Source organism: Urocitellus parryii, chromosome X (assembly GCF_045843805.1).
Source record: "Urocitellus parryii isolate mUroPar1 chromosome X, mUroPar1.hap1, whole genome shotgun sequence".
Classification (NCBI taxonomy): domain Eukaryota; kingdom Metazoa; phylum Chordata; class Mammalia; order Rodentia; family Sciuridae; genus Urocitellus; species Urocitellus parryii.
This window is the reverse complement of record NC_135547.1, coordinates 115449653-115471017: the sequence shown is the minus strand read 5'-3', so window position 1 is coordinate 115471017 and position 21365 is coordinate 115449653. Positions and strand designations below refer to the sequence as shown.

The 21365-nt window shown below is 41.6% G+C and overlaps 1 protein-coding gene across 1 annotated transcript in view; it reads left to right on the top strand.

Annotated features, from left to right (window-relative positions):
• Positions 1–237: 237 nt before the first annotated feature.
• The window catches only part of Sms (spermine synthase), a 56040-nt gene continuing 34912 nt past the window's right edge, over positions 238–21365 (top strand). The window contains exon 1 of the mRNA XM_077793775.1: positions 238–507. Within this exon, the coding sequence (XP_077649901.1) occupies positions 459–507 (49 nt within the window). The 5' untranslated portion in view covers positions 238–458. The remainder of the gene's footprint in view (positions 508–21365) is intronic.

Below are 21365 nucleotides of genomic sequence, written 5' to 3'. Positions count from 1 at the left end.
AGAAATAAAAGGGGCCTTGGCTTGGAGGGAGGCATATGGGGAAGTGTATGGGGTGGGAGGTGGGGGGTGGGGGGTGGGCCCCCCCCGGAAGTCGTGCTGCGCTGTTTAAACCTAAGGTGACCTAACGGATGGCGGGAGCGCCGGCCTGAGCCTTGGCGCAGGGCGCGGCCATTGGTGACGCACGCTGGGGAGCAAGGCGCCCACGTTTCCACCATTAGTGAGGCCTCACACCCCGCGCTGCAAGTTCGGGGCTGGAGGCGTCCCGGCTCCCTCCCTCCTGGAGGCGGGCCCGGTCCCGCCCCCGCGCTCGGGGTCGCTCCCAGCGGCCCCGCCCACCTCCTACTCCTGGCCTCCCCCGGCGCAGCTCACTCCCCGCCGCCCGCAGCCTGACACGCCGCGCGGCCCCCCAGTCTTCTGTGGCCGCCTCCCCCAGGCATGGCACAGGGCCTCTCCTCACTATGGCAGCAGCAAGGCACAGCACCCTGGACTTCATGCTCGGCGCCAAAGGTGAGGGCACCAGGCGCCACCTGCCCGGCCCTGGCGCTGCTGTCCCCGCCGCCCTCGCCACCCTTTGGGCTGGGGCTGGAGCTGGGGCCGGGGCCCGGGTCGGGGCCAGGCGGGGCGCGCGCGGCGGGCTGAACAATGCGGGCGGCCCGCGAGGCGCCGGCGTCTCCCAGGCTGCCGCGCCAGGCGCGCTGCGGGGCCTCGTGCACTGGCGACCGGGCGGAGGCCGCACTCTTGCTAGCGCCGCGCCCCTGTTCGCTCCGTGCTCTGTCCCGGCCGCAGTGCGGGGCCTAAAGGGGCCGCGTCGGGTGTCCGCCTGCCTTACCGCCCTTCCGGGCCCTGACCGTTCACCCGCTCCCTAAGAGGGCTCCTTTCCCCTGCGCTTCACCAGGAGATCCGTTTCAGGCTGCTGGGAGCTGTCTGATCCCCGCTGGGGCGGGGGTGCTGGAGCGCGTTTGAGCCTTAGCGAGGCGTGACCTGTACCGCAGGCCTGGGCTCGGGGCGTGCGCGGCGCGAGGCTGCCCTCGCCACCTTTTCCTGTGCTTGCCGGCGGGTAAATTTCCCTCGTGGGGGCGGGGGTTTCCCCTCTTGGGGTGCTCTGGCTGGAGAAGGACCACAGCCACGCAGCGCTTGAAGGATTCTTAGCCGACTGCGTAGAAGACAGATCCCCCGGAAAGGGACAGGGGGGATGGGAAAAGGAAGCGGTTATTATTATTGGGGGTGGGGAGGGATGAGGTCCGGGCGCGGGAATTATAACTCCCCTAATCAGAGAGGCTCAGAAGGCAAAGCTGGCCACACCGGAGAGGGCTGAGAAAGTCGGAACTGTGTGCAGGAATTTTGAAGGGGAGGGGTGCTTTGCTGGCTTCTTTTCTTTGGGCACCTCCAACATGGGGGTGGGGGCGGGAGGGATGGGACTGCCTGTTCTTTTTCTGGTGGCCTTTAAGCCTGTAACTGCTGCGGACTTGCATCTGCACTTTCCGTGTGCCCTCCTTGGAGTGTATCTCCGTACCTTGCGTTTTCACTAATTAAATGGAGCAGCCTTTTCTGTTACTATTTCTTTTTTTTTTTTTTTAACACAGAACTTACTTTCTGAACTTCTGAGGATCCACTTTGCATTTTCTTCAAATCTAAAGGACCTCAGATGACACAAGATTTAATAAAACTGAGGATTCAGAGCAACACCTAGGTTTGATCCTGCTTTTCCTGATTGGCTCTGCATGTGAACTTGGGTTTATTTCTCAGCCTTTCTAAGCCTCATCTTCCGTGTGTGTGTGTGTGTGTGTGTGTGTGTGTGTGTGGTGGGGGGTGTACAGAAGGGACAGTGCACAACTCATAGAACTCTCCTAGGGCTTTTATTGTTAAGGATCTAGCTGTAAACTAGAATTGTTAAGCAATACCAGTCAGTGTGTTTGGGTGGTCAGAAGTGACTTGGAGAAAATAAAGCATCTTAATTCCCACATTTCTTAAGTGAGGACAGAGGGATGGAAGACTTGCTGGGGAGAATCTGAAGATGAAATAGTGCTTGGGTGGTGGAGATGGAGGAGATATGAGATCGCTAAGGTTTTGCTGAGAATTACCCTGTCAGCTTTTGGGTTAAGTCATTAATGGAGGTTCTAGTATACTCAGTTGAGTGGTGAGGAGGAAGAAGCTTTATGGAGAAATTGTGGTTGAAAGGATCACGGTCACCCACCAGTAAGGGCTGAGTCTGGGAAGTGTTCCTGATGTAAGCACCTTGGGAACACTCGCCTATATTTGTGCAGCATGGTTTCCTCCACACTGCTGGCTGTAAGGAGAGTGGTCTCAGTATGGCCTGTGGATTTTACATTTCCTCAGTCCTTTCTAGAGTCTTAAACCTCCTTCAGCTTAATCCAGGTATTGCTTCCTGAAATGCTGACACAACAGGCTACTTCTGTCTGTTGTGGTGTCCTGCAAGTGGGGAAAAGCCTTCCCATGACTGCAGGAAGAAAAAGGGAGAAAAATTTCAGTGCTTTGAGCTGACACTGGTTAGAGAGGGAGAGAAAACCATGGGTGCACAGTTTGGAGGGGAGGAGAGAAACTGGCAGGTTCTAAATTGTTGAGGTGGTGTGGATGTGACATTTAAATGTAGTTGTGCAAAGAAAGTAAAATGATGGGTGATAAAAGGGTGTGTGTGTACACATGTAAAGCAGGATAGAAGGCTCTTAAGACAGAAAGATCAAACATTAGCTATTAATATTTTAATTCCCAGTGTTGTTAATCAGAGATAAGAAAACTTTTATGGCAAAGTGAAGAACATTCTAGAATAAATAACTGTGTGTGAGGGGGGGAATATATGTATATGCATCTATGTCAGATCTTGAGTTCTTACATAAATGTTCTGGGAGGAAATTGATTCTTACTGTATTTCTGCCCCAGTCATTTCATTTGGTGTGAAGCATTTCAGCCTTTCTGTCCAAATCTACATTTGGAAAATGAAGAGATCTGGCTAGATCAGGCTCTTCTAAATTCTTTTCCCTTTCAATGAGGGGTACTTGGTGAGAAATCCACGTGTGAGGTCTCCATAAACATTTATTTTAATTGATGATAATGAGTCAAAAGGCATTACTCTTGGCATGTGAATATTGGATGTGACTCAAGGGTGAGTCAAATGCCTGTGGAGCCTGGATTCATGTTCTTTTTTTCCCATTTGTCAGTAATCCTTCCTAATGCTGTAGTTCCATGATGTGATTTTAGTGGAATTAAACTTGAACCACTTAGGTATGTTATTATGTTGCGATTCTGTATAGCTTAGTTAAGGATGCAAGCCTTAGTACCCAGATACTCAGACCACCAAGAGAAATGGTAGGTAGGGCCCGGTGGTGGTGTTTAGTGTTCTGGCTGATGAGATAACTCAGAAAATTATTTTTGCTAAAAAGAACAAAATAAAAATAAAATTGAAAAAAAAAACTCTCATATTTGATCATTTTGTAAGTAAAGTATTGGATTATGAGGACTCTTGAGCCCAGAAAACATTTTGAGATTTTTTTCATCCTGAGGTTAACAAGAATAAACTCATTTCCATGTCTCTATAGTTTAGGCATATCTGAGTTAGTAGAGGACACATGCTTTGTTCCTGGTCCTTTATACCCCATATACAGAAGTGAGTGAGGTGCCCTTTGGAGAGAAGTCTCTAGGTGGCTAGACAGCCCTGGAAAGTTCTACAATTGTACTTTTATCCCCATTTCGTTCCCTGGGCTGGCCATATCTTCACAAAGACAGATGTCTGGGGTTTGTATCCTGGACACAGTTCTGATACATGATAGATGTTTGGTAAATTATGATTAAATGGATTAAATTTATTTTACAATAATGGTGGAATGATGATTCACATCCATCAGGGGACAGCCAGCACACATTTCCCTTTTAGAATTTTTTTGGGGGTATGGGGGACTGAACTCGGGCACATGACCACTGAGCCAGATCCCCAGCCCTATTTTGGGTCTCACTGAGTTGTTTAGCACCTCACTTTTGCTGAGGCTGGCTTTGAACTCCATCCTCCTGCCTCAGTCTCCCAAGCCGCTGGGATTACAGGCATGCCTACTGTGCCTGGCTAAAATATAATTTTCAAAATAAAAAATCCCGAAATGTGATATATAACATATGCTGCTTTACTAACACAAAACAACAAGGTGTTATCAGCAGGGCTAATAATTTATGTAATTTTGAAGTAGAACTGTACAAAATCAGCATTTTAGCTATAATGTATGTGATATGAAAAATCTGTCATTTAATTGGCAATAATGGCCAGGAATAGTTAATGTATAGTTTTTGGCCTCCAAGTGCAAGTGAAAAAAATGTTGAATTTTAGCTAATGAAAATAAGAAAGTGAGCTGGGCATGCTGGGGCACACCTGTAATTCCAGCAGCTCAGGATGCTGAGACAGGAGGATTTTAGGTTCAAAGCCAGCCTCTGTAAGAATGAGGCGTTGGGCAACTCAGTGAGACCCTGTCTCTAAAAAAAAAATACAGAATAGTTCTGGGAATGTGGCTCAGTGGTTGAGTGCCCCTGAGTGTAGTCCCTGGTTACCCCCCCCCAAAAAAAAATGTGTATTTTTTCCCACCCAGATTTACACATTCCCATAATTGGATCTCCTGGTCCCTTGGGAGTCTTTGAACTCAGATTTAGACCCCAGGCCCAAATGAGAGAACTGGGACTGCCCTTTCATAGCCAATGATCATATTGTAATTTTCTTACGTGGAGTAGGTTTCTACCCAGGTTAGCACTAAAAGCAGATATGTCTGATTCTCCTTCAAAGCATGTGTTTAGGAGTAAAACACACATTAATTGCCACTGGGACCAGACTTTGCCCTAATTGTATTACACATGAATTTAGGTAATTATCCCAACTGTATGGTAGGTCAACTTGTCCCCATTTTAAAGATGAACAAATAGTTCCATTGAGATTTTTCAACTTTTAAGTGATATGGAATTCAAGGCGATGACTACTTGATTACAAGGCCTTTGCCACTTATATAACTGGGAAACCTCTTAGTTTAAAAACATTCACCTTCAATGGAGGTGTTCCATCAACCCCTACCCTCTGGGGGGACATTTGACTGTTTGAGGAGACATTTTTGGTTGGCTAAACTGAGGAGTAGAGATGGTATTCCACTCTAGTAGGTGAAAGCCAGGGATCCTGCTCAACATTTTAACAATGTCCAGTAGAGACCCTCACAGCATTGATAGCCCAAAATGTTAATACTGCTCAGATGATGTAACCCTTCTTTATGTTCTGATTAGGTATTTCAGTAATCTGGTTGACAAATCATCAAAATTAACCTGGTCCTTTTTGGAAGTCTCCAGTACAAAGTAAGTTGTTAGGGAGGGAGGATGGCTCCTACTTCCTCCAAAGGTATTAGGAACCCATGGCTTGGCCAGCACTTACTACCCAGCCCGGCCTGTGGCTTGAGGTGACCTGTCTACCCTGATTTCCTGAACCATTAGCTCATCCAGCAAGCTCCCCTTCTCTGTATTTGGTGAGCTGCTTTCTGGTGGAAGCATACTTTCTTTGTGTGTTTTAAGTAGCTATAACTGTTTTAACTATAAAACCTAAATAATCCATTTTAATTGTATTTAGCTTTTTCTCTTGTTCAAGAGTAGAAAGAGCTTGCCCCCCCAAACCTTTTCATTATCCCCTTCCATTACACTTTATCCCCTATTGTTGTAGATAATATGTGCACCTGCCTGTGGCTTTGACAATGGAGTCTTGGGAGTGGGGAATGTAAGCTTGGGCCCTGTTGTAGATTGACTCTAATCACAATGTGGTGTGTGTGTGTGTGTATGGGGGGGTGATGAGTTCCTGAAATTTGCATTTTTAAGCATCTTCCAGTAATTTTGATGTTGATTAAAGTATGAGGACCACTCTAGTTGGTTCCTCATTAAAAACACAAACACTTATGCTAGAAACCTTTGGCACACCCACCTTACCCCAGCCACCAGTTAGCTTTTTCCTTAAGTCCTGTTGGTTCTACCTGTTGAATGCTCTCAAATTCATTACTCACTCATCTGATTCCTGACGTCAGTTTCTTGGCCACACACAGCCTCCCATTTGTCTGTGTGTTTTGATGAGGATTAGTCATCAGGGACTCAATAGGACCTGTCTCTTTTCTCATTTTAAAACCCTCCCAAGGGTCCCCGTTACCCCTGGATAAAGACTAAATTCCACATCCACCCAGAAGATTCATTTCTACCTGATTATTCCTCTTCTCCCAACAGACACCCAAATTCCTTGCTCTGAGTCTTTTGCTCTGCTTCCAAGTGGCTGAAAGAGAGGCTCCTGGACTCCGAATGGAATAACTTTAGAGCAAGAAATTTCTTTCTGTGCCTTGCATGGATTTTCTCTCATATATTAATTATATTTGAAAATGTTTTATGGACGTCTTGGGTGAGGTCCCTGGTTGGAGTCTGTCTTCCTTGGTGTGCACTTTTGTGTTATTGTGACTTTTTCTTTATTAAACTTTCCTTCTCGACTCTGCAAAAGATCCTTAATTGTACTCATCATACTCCAAATGACTCCAAGCTGAATTATCTCCCAGTGCTGGGAATTCATTTTGTGAACTTGCCATTAAAAAATTGTATAAACCATAATGATTCTATTTATAGTATAGTTCCTCTGTTATACCCATTTCTTTAAACCAATAGAGATAGCATATGGTAAAATTAGTTTTTAATTTATGTCAGGCAGCCTCTAGGGCTCATTGGGTAGTTTTCTCTTGTTTTAAGTGCTTTCGGAGGAATATTGACAGTTGACAGAAGTGACTCCATTAGCAAGACTCTGGCAGTGCCCCTTCACCCCCTTACTATTGGGGCAGAGATGCTTTTTCAAGTAATCTAAGGTTCTGTATGAGCCATTATGGAGACCATTTTCCAATTGAGTAGACGATTTGTCTTGTGCTTTTTTGAGGAGAGAAAGATGGTTTGCAGTGGAGGAGTTAACAGTTTGGAATCTTTTCATCCCTTTAGTACATAATTAAATCGGCTGTATTTGAACTGACAGTCACAGGCCCAAGTCACCTTCTTATGAGATGAAGACTGAAGTGCTGTGGCCTTTATTTCATAGCTTTTTTTTTTTTTTTTTTTTTTTTTTTACTGGGGATGGAACCCAGGGCCTTATGCATGTTAGGGGAGCTCTTTACCACTTCCGCTACTGAGTCACATCCCCAGACTTATTTAATAGCTTTGAAAAGTTAGAGCTTCTGGTTTTGAACTTGCTATCTGGAAGATTTTTTTTTTTTAAAGAGAGAGAGAGAGAGAGAGAGAGAGAGAGAGAGAGAGAGAGAGAATTTTTTTTTTTAATATTTATTTTTTAGTTTTCGGTGGACACAACATCTTTGTTTGTATGTGGTGCTGAGGATCGAACCCGGGCTGCACACATGCCAGGCGAGCGCGCTACCGTTTGAGCCACATCCCCAGCCCAATCTGGAAGATTTGGAATTAATGTTCTTTAGAATTTAAATTGCAACCAAGGTTATATATATCTGGTCATACTAACCCTTTGCAGGTAAGGATTAGTTATAAAATTACTGGACTGTTGAGCTGGGCGCACTCTAATCCCAGTCACTCGGGAGGCTAGGGCAGTAGGATCACAAGTTTGAGACCAGCCTTGGTAAGAAAAAAAAAATTACTGGATTGTGATTGGGTATCTGTTTAAAAAGTGTTCAATAAAGCTATTATTGAGTTTAGTTTTTGAAGTCAGTGCATATTCTAGGCGTTTTAATCTACCATTTCACTGCACTTGTAACCCAAAGCCTTTGGTGTGCACTCCAACCACTGTTTCTTGGTAGTTTAATTATAGGGCTCTGTTCTTTTGAAAAGTTGGGAAACCTCCTCAATTGAGTCTGCAAACCAAGTATGTAAACCATCACAAATGGTCTTTTAAATCCTTACAACCAGGCACTTTTGCGGATACCAGGAAAAACAACTCTGCAGCCCTGAGGTGTAATGGGCCTGGATTTCATTAAATTGATACTGTTATCTGTATTCAGGTGGGAGTCAATGAGGTAGTGACAATACTGTGACCAGGCAGCACAAGATCTCACCTGGAGAGGAATGATACTTGCTGCTCCAGAAAATGAATTCACAGTGAAATTGGTAGGAAAAGAGGTTTCATTCAAAGCCAGGTTTGAAGGAAGATGGAAGAAACATAATTGTTTCAAAAAGTCCATCTCTGAAATCCCTGAAAATTGGCAGAGTGTTTAAAGGAGAAGAGGCAAGGAAGTGACAAAAAGGTAGGAAAATGTAGCTATGTAGATTTAGTTAGCATGCAGCTAGACAGGCTAAGTGGGCGATTTCCATTTCTGCTCCCATCTTCTTTAGTACCTGTCAGGGTGAGGGGTTGCAGCCCCTTTAGCTTCCTTGTTTCAACAGAAGTTGTTCTTAGGAAGTGTTGGTAGCGAATTCCGTTTGTTTTATATCCCTCCTGCTTATTTCATACCCTCAGTCTTGAGAGAATTGGGGCTTCTGTGTCACCTGCCTTGATAGTCCATTGTTGGATCAGTGTGTAGAACTTGAACGTAAGAGGTCAGATGCTTATTCCTAAAGGAGGCAGATTTTGAATTTTTTTGGTCCTGGGGATCGAACTCAGGGACACTCAACCACTGAGCCACATCCCCAGCCCTATTTTATATAGAGACAGGGTCTCACTGAGTTGCTTAACCCCTCGCTGTTGCTGAGGCTGGCTTTGAACTCTTGATTCTTCTGCCTCAGCCTCCTGAGCCACTGGCATACAGGTGTCTGGGCTGAAATGTTTAACATTAGTTTGCCAGAACTTGCTTTTCATTACCTCCCAGCTGTTTATTTTTTGGTGGGGGTTGACAAGTGACTCTACATGCCTTTCCACTTTTGGTTTTGAATGATTTTCTCTGAAGACTGTGGATCATTTGCCAAGCATCTTGGCTCCCATGTTGCAGGAGCTTTCCCCACTCCTCCCTCCCTCTTTCTTTCTTTTTCTTTTTGCAGTTCTGGGGATTGAACCCAGGGTTGCTCTACCACTGAGTTATATCCCTAACACTTTTCATTTTCAGTTTTGAGCCAGGGTCTTACTTAATTGCCCAGTCTGACCTTGAACTTGAGATCCTTCTGCCTTGGCCTCCCAAGTAGCTTGGATTGTCGATATTCACCATTATATACCCTGCTTGTTTATCCTCCCCCTCCAACTCCCACCCATGGTGCATGGTAGGCAAGCACTCTACCAACTGACCTATATCCCCAGCCCATGGTTCTTTTATCTGAGTGTTTCTACATTGGAGAGGAAGTGACAAGACAGTCTGAGTCAGCATCAGAAGACACACACACTTTTAGCCAATTTTAAGCAACAGAATTTTTTTTTTAAAGATTAGCTCTTAGTCCAGAAAAATGCAAATCACTAATAAGAGCAAGGCAATCTAGTCTGTATAATAGATTTGAATAAATACAACCTCTTTAGTTTTATCATCTTTATCTTCCTTCCTCCCCCCAAAGCAAAGCTTCTGCACAACTCAATCCTGTCTGGTCTGAGTTTGAGTGCCTGTCACCCAGAGTCCTTCTTATGTAAATTAAGGTTAATTACCATCCAGTAGAAAGCATCTTTAGAATTTAGGTACATTTTATAGAACTATAAAAACTTTGAACACAAGTTACAAGAATTAATATCATTTTTCAATTAGGAACATATATGTACTGAAGTTTACTTTGTAAACTAAGTCTTAACACAATGTAAATAGTTTGAGAAAACCTTTTTTTAAAATAGCCAGTCTTACACATATTAAAATCTTGGTCTTGAGATGCAGGATGAACAAAGCAGAAGTGCCTCTTGTTAACTACAGAGACATAGCTCACATTATATAAAAAAAATGACTACAAGCAATATAGAAGGCATTATCATCGCTTTTAGAGTTTACAAATTAGACAATTTAATTACATCTACAACAATCACAACATTATATTCTGGCTCAGATTTTTAAAAAACTTTATTGTAAACTTTACTAAGAGTGGTTTAGTAGTTGCCAGACTTTTGGGTCCTATTTATGAATGTATTTTAATCCCATCAGTATATACAATTATAAAGCACCAGTAAAGAAAATGTGGGAAAAATTCATTTTACAAAAATTGTTTAAGGGCTGGGGTTGTAGCTCAGTGGTAGTGCACTTGGCTCATGTGTGAGGCACTGGGTTCAATCCTCAGCACCACAGAAAAATAAATCAAAGAATTGTGTCCATCTACAAGGAAAAATATTTAAAAAATTAAGTTTTTCTAGAATTTAAGCATTGCTAGGCTTTTGACATCAGACAAACACAATTTTTTTTTTTTAACATTTTAAAAATGGAGTGAAGTACCTTGTTGACTGACAGTTATTTTTTGAAAGTACTGTTAGGGCAGGTGTGGTGGTGCACACCTGTAAACCCAGTAACTTGGGAGGCTAAGGCAGGAGCATCACAAGTTTGGCCAGATCCAGCATCTTGGTGAAATCCTGTCTCAAAATAAAAAATAAAAAAAGACTGGGGATATAGCTCAGTAGGAAAGTGCTCTTGGGCTTAGTCCCAAACAAATTGAAAGTACTGTTAGGATTTATAGTCAATTCACAAACTTCAATTTTTAGCTCATTTTACAATGAAGTCACTCCAGAAATCAGAAACATAAACTGTACATAGGTCATTAGCATTTTAAATCATGTATTTCCTTTGGCTTATTTTAGGACTGGAACAAGGAAAGAACAGGCTCACCTGTGAATTTCCAAATCTATTAAATAATTACTATTTTAGATAAACCAAGAGTGGCATGTATAGCTACAAGCATTACATACTTACTAAAAGAAAACAGAACTGTTTAGTTCTGGACTAAGGTTTCCTTGTAAAAACAAAACAATTTTAAGAGCTACATTTTTAAGAATCAAAATGCCTCCCCTCTGTATTTAATTTTATTAATTTCAATAACTATCATTAAGTTGCATCTATGTATGATATATCAAAGTATATAAGTGCATTCTACTGTCATGTATTAAAAAAGTTGCATGGAAATCAGTCATAGTTATCATTTTAAGTATTTTTTTTTTTTTTTGGCAAAAAGGTCTTAAGAGGTTGCTATAGAAAACACTGAACACTATATCTGGGGTTTTTTTTTTTTTGGTACTAAGGATTGAACTCAGAGTTACTTAACCACTGAGCCACTTCCTCATCCCTTTTCATATTTTATTTGGAAACAGGGTCTCTCTAAGTTGCTTAGGGCCTCACTAAGTTGCTGAGGCTGGCTTTGAACTAGCAGTCCTCCTGCCTCAGCCTACTGAGCCACTGGGATTACAGATGTGTGCCATCACACCTATCTGAACACTGTATCTTAAATATCTGGAGACAAATATCCTAATTGCTTAGTAGGCCAGAAAAATTAGCTGCTAGATTTTTAAAGACATTCTTCAGTTTAAATTGCTTATTACAGATTTGCTAAAGTCATATGAATAGAGGCATTTGGGCAAATTTTCTATAAGTCAATTTAGTTCCATGCAAATAGAAAACATATGCATATAAACATATAGGTACATACAAGAAAATTTTAAAACTTAGATTTAAAATTTGCTAGTTTTAAAAGTCAGACTTTTGACCTGATATTGAAAACACTCTGTTAAGTCAAATTTGCATTTCCAACCTTGAGACCAGGTAGAAAATTTACATCTTAAAGACCATGGGCAGCAAAACTTGTAGAACAAGTTTCTTTTTCAGAGATGGGAAATAACCTCAGATAGAGAAAATGAAAAGCCTCAGTTAGACAAACAAAAACATATTTAATTTAAGGGCATAAAATTAAAAGTGAATTCACCAGAAAGAAAAAAAAAAATCTTGAAGCCCAAAGAGATTGCAGATAAATTTTGTCCATTTTTTGTTTTGTTAGAGGCCCATCCGATGACTGAAGCAAGGACTATGCCCTAGAAATGTTTTCGGTCAGTAAAATGTGTCACTTTTAGAATTTCTTCCACTGTTTCAATGGTGGGCTGGAGAAATCCATCTTACAATGTCATGGAAAAAAAAAAACCCACACGCGGAGGGGTGAATGGGGTTAGATGTGGGTTGACCAAACCCTTACTTTGTACCTTCTGGATGAACTTCTCACAGTTTCTTCCAACCCAGTAATGGGGCATGTTCTTCTGAAATGGAATTCCCCATGCTAGTAGATAAATATGATGATACAGCCATCAGAATATAGCCTGTTGAAGCCACTTGTCAAGTTAACAAACAATATAAAACAGTTGTACTAAGTTAGCATGCACTTTTAGATTTTTAGGCCATGATGTAATCTTTTTTTCCAAACAAAACTGAACAAATGAACAAATGAACAAAGGAACACTCATCAAACCAGTGTAATTGTTGGAACATTTTTTTGTCCTCTGAATTTCATCTTATTGACCAGTACCCAAAAAGCAAATGGCTTAGAACAGCTCACTCAAGCTCCAAGTAGCTTAAATTCCAAATACCTAAACAGCCCAGGCTGTTTATAGCTGATACTTCAAAATGATCCCTACTGAAAGTCCAAAAACCTCAATGGTAGAGATAAAAATCCTTGCTGTGCACCCTGATGGGTCTACCAACAGTGGCCCATCAATCATCTCTAATAACCTCATTTTCCTCACCAATTAAGCAAATTTTAGAGAGCCAAAGTTGCATCAGGAACGAAAAAGACAAATCTCCCCAGGATTTAATATCTCCAGGCAGCCCTGGTGGGACCCTTCCTAGGTCGTTCCAAGTGCAAATTAGGATAGTTGTGAGAGGTTTCAGCCCAAAGTCCTTTCCTCAGAGATTGCTGCTGGCCTGAGCTCTCTTGCTCAAGGCAGGATTTTTCTGCTGTCTGGCTTGCCAAAACTGTTACCGGATAGTATGAAATCTCCCCAGGGGAAGAAAGGGGCTAGACCATGATGCTAGGCCAGGACACTTGCTGTTTCAGAAATATTTGGAATCAAATTGGTGGGAAAAGAGATTTTATTCAAAGCCAGCTCTGAAGGAAGGTGAAAGAGATGTAATTGTTTTAAAACTTCCATCTCTGGGCTGGGGATGTAGCTCAGTGGTTAAGTAACTCTGTGTTCAATCCCTGGTACCAAAACAAAACTGTCATCTCTGAACTTCCTGAAAATTAGTAGAACTTTTAAAGGAGAAAGGGCAGGGAAGGTACATAAGGGCAGGAAGATGTAGATAATGTAGATTTACTTAGCCTGCACCCAGACAGGTCTGAGTGGGCAATCTTCATCTCTGCTCCCATCTTCTTTAGTGCCTGTCAAGAGTGGCCAGTTGGGCCCTTTATCTTCCTTCTCTCAGCAGAACTTCCTCTTAGGAAGTGGAGCTGGTGACAAATTCAGTCCGTTTCAGTACTGGTGATTAAATGCATTTATGTGTTAAATCAAACTCATAAGGGGTTGGTAAGAGCCAGTAGGATGTTCTAGATTCTGAGCTGACTTGAATCTTGACTTTGGGTAGTTTAATGTGCACCTAAATTCTTCCCTCTCCATGAAGGTGCTAATGATAACAAAAATCCCACACACGGCATTGTTGGGTGGGATGGCCAATAAAATGTTTGGAAGACTGTCAAATAATACATAAAATACTTAACACTAATTGCAATATTTAGGTGCTAGTACTTTGAAATTGTGCCAAAGTGGATAAAGATGCTCAGTTATAAAGAGGTGCGAATTTAACTTACTGAAAGATTTGGAAAGTTCTTCTGGCAAGAGAAGAGGTAGAAAATAATAGTTGGCTTGTTATTCGAAGACTTGTCTACTTTAGATAAAGCACTTTCCTAAGTAATTAAAGCAGAATTTTTAAAGGATATTTTGATTTTTTTTAAGGTATTGCTTAGGTGTTTGTGTTACTTGTACATTTTCCCTAGAATGGAAATCTCTCCAGAAAGAGTCCCAGGCAATTTTTAGGACATTGTAATGTTTAATATTGAAGTCTTTTAGAAACACTGCAGATAATAGTGGCCAAATAAGACTGGAATGAGCATTCCAGATTTCCCTCCTGACCTTAGGGCATAGAGATGAATATAGAATGTTTCTGAAACTTGGTTCAATGAAGAACCCTTTTTCTTGAAGTATTTTTAGGTCTCGTGCCTTAAAACAGTAGTGGGGTTTAACATCGGAACAGTATAATGCTGAAGTTGTCCAGTTTTGGAATTTTAAGAAAGAGGGTCATGAGTCTTTCTGTGCATATGTTTGGTATTCCTAAGTGGGGTTTTTATAGTCTAGGGCAGGTAGTCTTGGTGTTGGAGGAAGGAAAGACCATATACCATCACCTTAACTCCCTTCCGTATAAGGCTCAAGAACATGATAGGGCTTTTTTTTAAAAAAGCATCTTGCGAATAGTAAGTTGTTAGTGGAGTTCCTTTGTTTAGAAGCATTGGGGCTTGGAGCCCAGCTGCTTGGATTTGAATCCTGACTTCATCACTTACCAGCTATGACCTTGAGTTGTTAACTTCTCTGTGCCCTTCCTTACTGAGCTCGTTACACTTTGTTTACTGTGTTGAACAGCCACCATGAAAACAGACATACTTACCTTGTTAACCATCTTAGGGGGAAAATCATTCAGTCTTTTATCATTGAGTATTATGCTAGCTATAGGATTTTTGTAGATGATCTTTATCAAGTTCCTATTTTTTTATTTTCTGTGTTCTTTGTTTTTGATTTTTGTGTTTGTTTTTTGGCTAGAATGGGTGTTGAATTTTGCCAAATACATTTTCTGCTTCAATTAATGTGATGCATGTGATTTATTTTTTCCTTTTAGGTTTTTTTTTTTTTGTCCTGGAGATTGAACCTATGGCCCCTCTACCACTGAACTACATCCCTAGCCCCTTTCATTTCCTTTTCTTTTGAGACAGGGTCTCACTAGGTTGCCTAGGCTGTCCTTGAATTTGCGATCCTCCTGCTTTAGCTTCCTGCCCCAAGCTGCTGGGATTACAGGTGTGTGCTACAATGCCCTGCTACAAGTTTCCTTTTTGGTACTGGCTTTGTCTGATTTTCATATTAGGAAAATACTGGCTTCATAAAATTGGGAGGCCTTCTGCTATTTTCTCTGGAAGAGACTGAAGAATTGCCGTTAATTCTTCTTAAACTGTTTGGTAGAATTATCCAGCAAAACCCTCTGAACCTCAAGATTTCTTTCTTTTATTTGAAGCTTTTAAGTCATATATTTAATTTCCTTAATAGTTTTAGGGCTGTTCAGATTGCCTATTTCCTATTAGGTGAGTTGTGATAGTTTATGTTGTTAAGAGGAATTGGCCCATTTCATAAATTGTCAAGTTTGAGTGTGTACAGTTGTTTGTGCCTGTTAGTGCCTATGGGTCTATAATGATAGCCAGTTATTCTTATTATTGTCAGTCTATGTCTTCTCTTTTTTTGTCAGTCTTGCTAGTTTGTCATTTTATTGATCTTTTGAAAGAAACAGCCTTTTGCTTGATTTTATATATATATATATAATTATAGCTTTTCTGTTTTTAATTTCATTGATTTCTGTTATTAATCCCTTCATTTATTTTACTCTGGGTTTAGTTTTCTCTTTTTCTGGTTTCTTGAAATGGAAGCATACATTGGCCATTTGAGGTTAAAATGGATACTGGCATTCTCATTCTCTAGTGTGAGTTGTTTCCATTAATTGTCAATGTTACTTATATGTATACCTCAAAAGCAGGAGTTCCAATTATAAGTTATCAGCTGTTTTTTTTTAACATTTAGTAAGTTGTTAACTTAAATGCAGAAAATATTTCTCAAATTATTCTAGTCTTAAGTACTAAGAAGTCACTTATGGAAATTTAGCTTAATATCTTTGTTGCTTAGGAAAAAAAAAAAAACCTTAGACACAGGGATCAGCAAACTGAAGCCCTTGGGCCAAATTCTGCTCAACTGGCCTATTCTTGTCTGACCTTCCAGCTAAGCATTTTTAAAGGGTTATAAAACACAGGCACAAACACACAGAGAAGAACCTGTGGTAGTGACCTGCATGGCCAGCACAGCCTGAATATTTTCTTATGTGGCTCTTTATGGAAAGTTGCCACCCACCTTTAGACCATGGAGACTCAGTGATGTTGGTTGTCTGTTTCAAAGCCATCTGGAAAAGCTCCAAAGTACAGATTCCCAGGCCCCCCACACGGCCTTGTTTCTCATCTGGAATCCATCATAGCACATGAGCCTCTCCATGTTTGGGTAGTTTTGACATGTGTCCTTAGCCTTTCTTTGTCTACTCCTGTGGCATTTATTTTTCTTGTGCCTTCTAGGTTCTGAGAAATCTCCTTGGAAGTCCATTCTGAAAAGGCCTCTTTGCTGGTAGTGCCATAGTAAAGCCATACGAAGGGAAGGTTGAGGTGCCACCTCAGGAACAGCTCTGATAGAAATGTGATTTTTGCCACCACAAAGTTCATAAAGTCCAAACTATGTGATATTTGCAAATTCTTTGTCATTGTTGATTCATAGTCTGGCACATGCACTCAGGCAGAAACCCTTGAATTGTTCATAGAAACACAAATAGTAGTAGATAGGACCTTCCCACTTAAAGTTAGTGGGAAGAAAGCTGGATATTCATGATGTTGGCGAAGTGCTCAGAAAGCAGATTTTATCTTCCTGGGTAATAAAAGTGGCAATACCACACTTTCTACTTTGGGAATGAAATCCTGCTCTCCTTCTGGACAAAGCTGAAAGAAACGGTTACCATCTGTTTGTGGGCCGGCATGGAACAGGGCCTGCTGCTCTGCAATGAAGGCAGGAAGGAAGGTGGCAGCTGGGGACCCTCTCCACACCTCACCCGAGAATGTGGATGCCAGTGTTGAACTGAAGAGAAGGGCTGGCCTTCTTAAAAGGCTTTGGTCCTCTGACCTCAAGCACTGAAAGTCCCCCCCTCCCCCCACTTCTTCCTAGTCTTCTTTATGGTGCTGTTGTGCTGAGTCTTGCTCACTTTTCTTTGATTTTTGCAGTACTGGTGATTGAACCCAGGAGCTTTCTGGCCGTGAACTACACCCCTAGCCCTTTTTAAAAATTTTATTTTGAATCGGTGTACTCAGACTGGCCTTGAACTTGTGACTCTCCTGCTTCAGTCTCCTTCATAACTGGTATTACAGGCATGTGCCACCACACAAAGTCCCTCTCTTATTTCTTTAACCTCTCCTTCCTGTTGGTCATAGTTTGACTGCCTTCCCTATTGGTTGCTTTGTGGGGCCTGATCCCTTTTCTTGTCCTCTGCCTTGGAATTTATTCCTTCCTCTTCTCTGAAAACTTATTCCTTAAGTTGATGAAGCCCACATTGCATCCCTTGTTACTTTGTGTTGCTCAAATGATTCCTTTCGGGAGATGTCAAGTGGCCTAGTCATTTAGTATCTCATAAATGCACTAACATAGTTTACCTTGCCAGCAAATGAAAGGCAGGCTTTAGTATAGTCTTGTGTTTCTGTGCCTTATTTTCTTAAATCTTGGTTAAATTCTCACATGGGTTAAGTCAAAAGGGTAAGGGCAGGGGAGAGGTTGGGTCAATTGACAACTCCATCTAGCCAGCTGCCTTCCTTAGTGCTGGATGAAGTAGTTAAAGGTGAATCACAGCCTGGGGCTTGTTTCTCTACTTTTAAGACTCCTAGTCTTCTCAGGGAAATGGGCTTAATTGGTGTTCTGTTTCTAAACCAAAGGGGGTTTAGGATGGTGTGTCATAAATTATGTTTTTATAAGCCCTACTTTAATTTTGTAAGGAGATTAGCTAATGGAGGATCTAAATTGGTTGTTATTTTAAAGTAGAAAAAGAGAGGTTCTGTCCACTTTCCAATAGGTAGTAGGGGAGGGTAACAGGAGCTGGCCCCACATGTCCATAGGAAATGCCCCTGTAACTGCTTTCCCTTGTGGGATATGGAAGGCAGGGCAGTGAAATAATTAGCAACACATTCCCATTATGCTGTAACTTAGTGTAGTTTTAAGAAATAGTCATTGTGGCTGGTACACTAAACATTCCCATCTGGCATTCCTTAATGCATGTTTGCATGAAAAGAGCTTGGGTGTTATTTCTTTGTTGATGTTGCATGACTGTTACTCCAATTTCAGTAGGCCTTCTTTTTTTTTCTTCAGCTAATTTTTCCTGTTTTGGTTGCTCTTTATAAACATCAGAAACCATGCTCTTAAAGGAAAAAAAAAAAAAAAACTCTCCAAATTGTTTATTCTGCATCTGCAGCCATACCTCTCTGCTGTGAGTGAACAGAGAAGCCCAAGACACTGGTTGCAGGTGCTTTAGTGGCAGGAAAACTGTGAAGGAGCTTGTCAGTGTGTATTTCTAGTGCCTGGGACAACACGTTTGCACAGCAGCTACATGGATACTTGCCATACAGTGATAGGTGGGGTTGGTAAAGACAGCTATCCCTTGCAGTCCCTTTACTTGGTGTACATTGCATCTGAGCTTGTGCCTGGCAAGGGCTTGTGGTGGAGGAAGGGGAACAACCAAATTTCTGGGGCTTTCTTGTCTTGCCTTTGTTACCTTTGAATGAGTAGAAATCTGAAGGCTCAGCTTGACTTTTTTTGGGGGGGAGGCACTTTACTGAGTTATGATTCACATGCCATGTAATTCCATTATTTCACATGTACAATTTGGTGTTTTTCAGTATGTTCACAGAGTTGCATGACTGTCAATTTTATAATCTTTTTATTGCCTCAAAAAGAAACCCTATACTCAGCCATCACCCCCATTCCCCTTGGCTTCCCTCATCCATTCATTCCTTCTAGCCTCTGGCAACCACCAATCTACTTTCTGTCTCTTTGCCTTTTCTGGCCATTTCATATAAATGGCATCTTACACTCTGTGGTCCTTTGTGCTTGGCTTCTTTCTCTTAGCATTATGTTTTCAAGGTCCATCCATATTGAATGCAGCATGTATGTGTATGTTGTTCGTTTATGGCTGAATAACAGCCATGGTAAGGATAGACCACATTTTGCTTATCCATTTATAAGTTGATGGACATTTGGGTTGTTTCTGCTTTTTGGCTATTATGAGTCATGCTGCTCTGAACATTCATGTTGGCTTGGGTTCTGTGCAGTGAGATTAATCATCATGCAGCTGTTGTAAAAAGGACTGAATTTGAGAATATGAAACCAAGCTGTTGAAGTAAGGCACGCCCAGAAACCACATGCTTGACCTTCACTTTAATCCCTGGAAATTCATCAGGCTTCTGAATGTATGAGGAGTCTCCTTATGGTCAGACCTTTTTTTAAGGAAAAACAAAAAATCAGTCAAGTCTTTGTGTTTCTTATAACACTTAGAATCTTTTGAGTAAATTCAAAAGGTATTCTTAAACTGATCAGGGTGGTACACACCTATAGTCTCAGCCAATCAGCTACCCAGGAGGCTGAGAAAGGAGGATTGCTCGAACCCTGGAATTCTGGGCCAGCCTGGGCAACATAACAAGACCTCATCTCAAAATATATTCTCAGACCTTGGCTGTACTAAGCTACCAGTTTGGGTGAGAAGGTGCACACGAGGGATGCTATAGTCTTTTGTATTTTACAGGGGGATTATGCCAGTGATGTTGGTAACTTTTTATTTTTTTTATTTATTTTTTATTTTTTTTAGAAAGAGAGAGAGACACAGAGAGAGAGGAGAGAGAGAATTTTTTAATATTTTTTAGTTTTCGGCAGATACAACATCTTTGTATGTGGTGCTGAGGATCGAACCTGGGCCGCACACATGCCAGGCGAGCACGCTACTGCTTGAGCCACATCCCCAGCCCTGTTGGTAACTTTTTAACACACATTTCTTTTTTAACTGTAGATATAGTTTACATGGAATAAATTTTAGTATGCAGTTCTGAGTTTTGGATGATGCTTGCTGTCACGTGACCACAACACCATCAAACTTAAAACATACAAATGGATTTTTTCTTTGGTAGTACTGGGGATAGAACTCAGGGTTACTCTACTACTGAGCTGTGTCCCCAGCCTTCCCACCTTTTTTTTTTTTTTTTGAGACAGTGTCTTGCTGAGTTGCCTAGGCTGGCCTTGAACTTGTGATCTTCCTGCCTTAGCCTCCTGGATTACAGGTGTGATATTCCACACTTGTCTCCAAATGGATTTTTAAGACAGTTGTCTTAATGACTTCAGACTGAAAGGTCTGAAGAAAAAACAGAAAGCTGGTTTATGTGTGAAGGAAAATGCCGCATAACCCAAGCCTGGCTCTTGGGTTCTCTGAGCCTGGGGTTTGGGGGAAAAGATGCTTGTTTTTTTCTGCTTCCTCTTGAAGGGAGCTGTAGAGTGCCTCTAAGTGAAAGGACATGGAGCTTTGGAAATACCACAGTGGATCTGTGACATGCCCAGGTCTGAGGAGTGGCCAGTTCCTGTAGTTGCTTAAGAAGGTGGGTTGGAAACAGAGCTTCTGCCATGGACCTTATCACTTCCAGTGTGACATGGTGATAGAATAACAATCACCCCTTGGAGCTTAGGTAGCTTGGGCTCCTTGTTGGGGAGAGACCTAGGTGGCAAAGAAGTTTAGGGAGATGTCAATGATGAGGTGTGGAATTTCTAGCCTTCATAATTAAAACAAAAATATGGTTGACCAGAATGGGAATTTATTCCCTAATATTTAGAAGCCAAGGTCTGCTTGAATAGAAGAGAACTGAAAAAAATGGGAATGAAAATTTTCTGTTTATCCCCCTTCTTTTATTTAAGGAGATTGTTCAGGAAGATTCTGGCTGATGAAAGGGTAGACTGAATTCTCCATGGAGTCTGATAAGCTCTGGATTAAGGGTGGTGTCCGCACATGAAACTTGACATTGGATAGCCCTCAAAAAGTTCACATATTGCCTAGCATGCCCATGACTGGAATTTTCCTACCTGAAAATGTTGAGATTGAAAAAGGTTATAGCTACACTCCAAGGACACAAATGGAGAATTAAGTTTTTTTTTGTGGAAGTGTGAACATCTCTTATTTCCTTAGTGTAGCCTCTAATAGTAAAGGCAGACCAGGACTACAACTGAAGCTTCTTTTTCTGCTTTTTATCAAGGGTGGTGCATGGCCTCATGAATTTCTAGTTAACATGCCTCCCTGAACTTCCTGGGCTAGTAAAGTTGAGTTACTATAGCTAATCTACTTATACATGCAGGGTTGCTCACCATATGGATCAGCAGTTAAATAGCGGTGCAAGACTAGGAGTGGATTGTTGGAACTAACATTATTTCTGGGTTCTGTGCAGGAATCCTACAAAGAGTTGTCTCCATTATATGGAAGTTAGGTCTGTGAGTTTGGGGGGAGCAGGGAGGTTTTGGTGGGATATTTGGAAGACCTTTAGGTTTTTTTTTTTTTGTACTGGGGATTGAACTCAGGGACACATAACCACTGAGCCACATCCCCAGCACTTTTTTTTTTAAACTTTTTTTTTTAAAG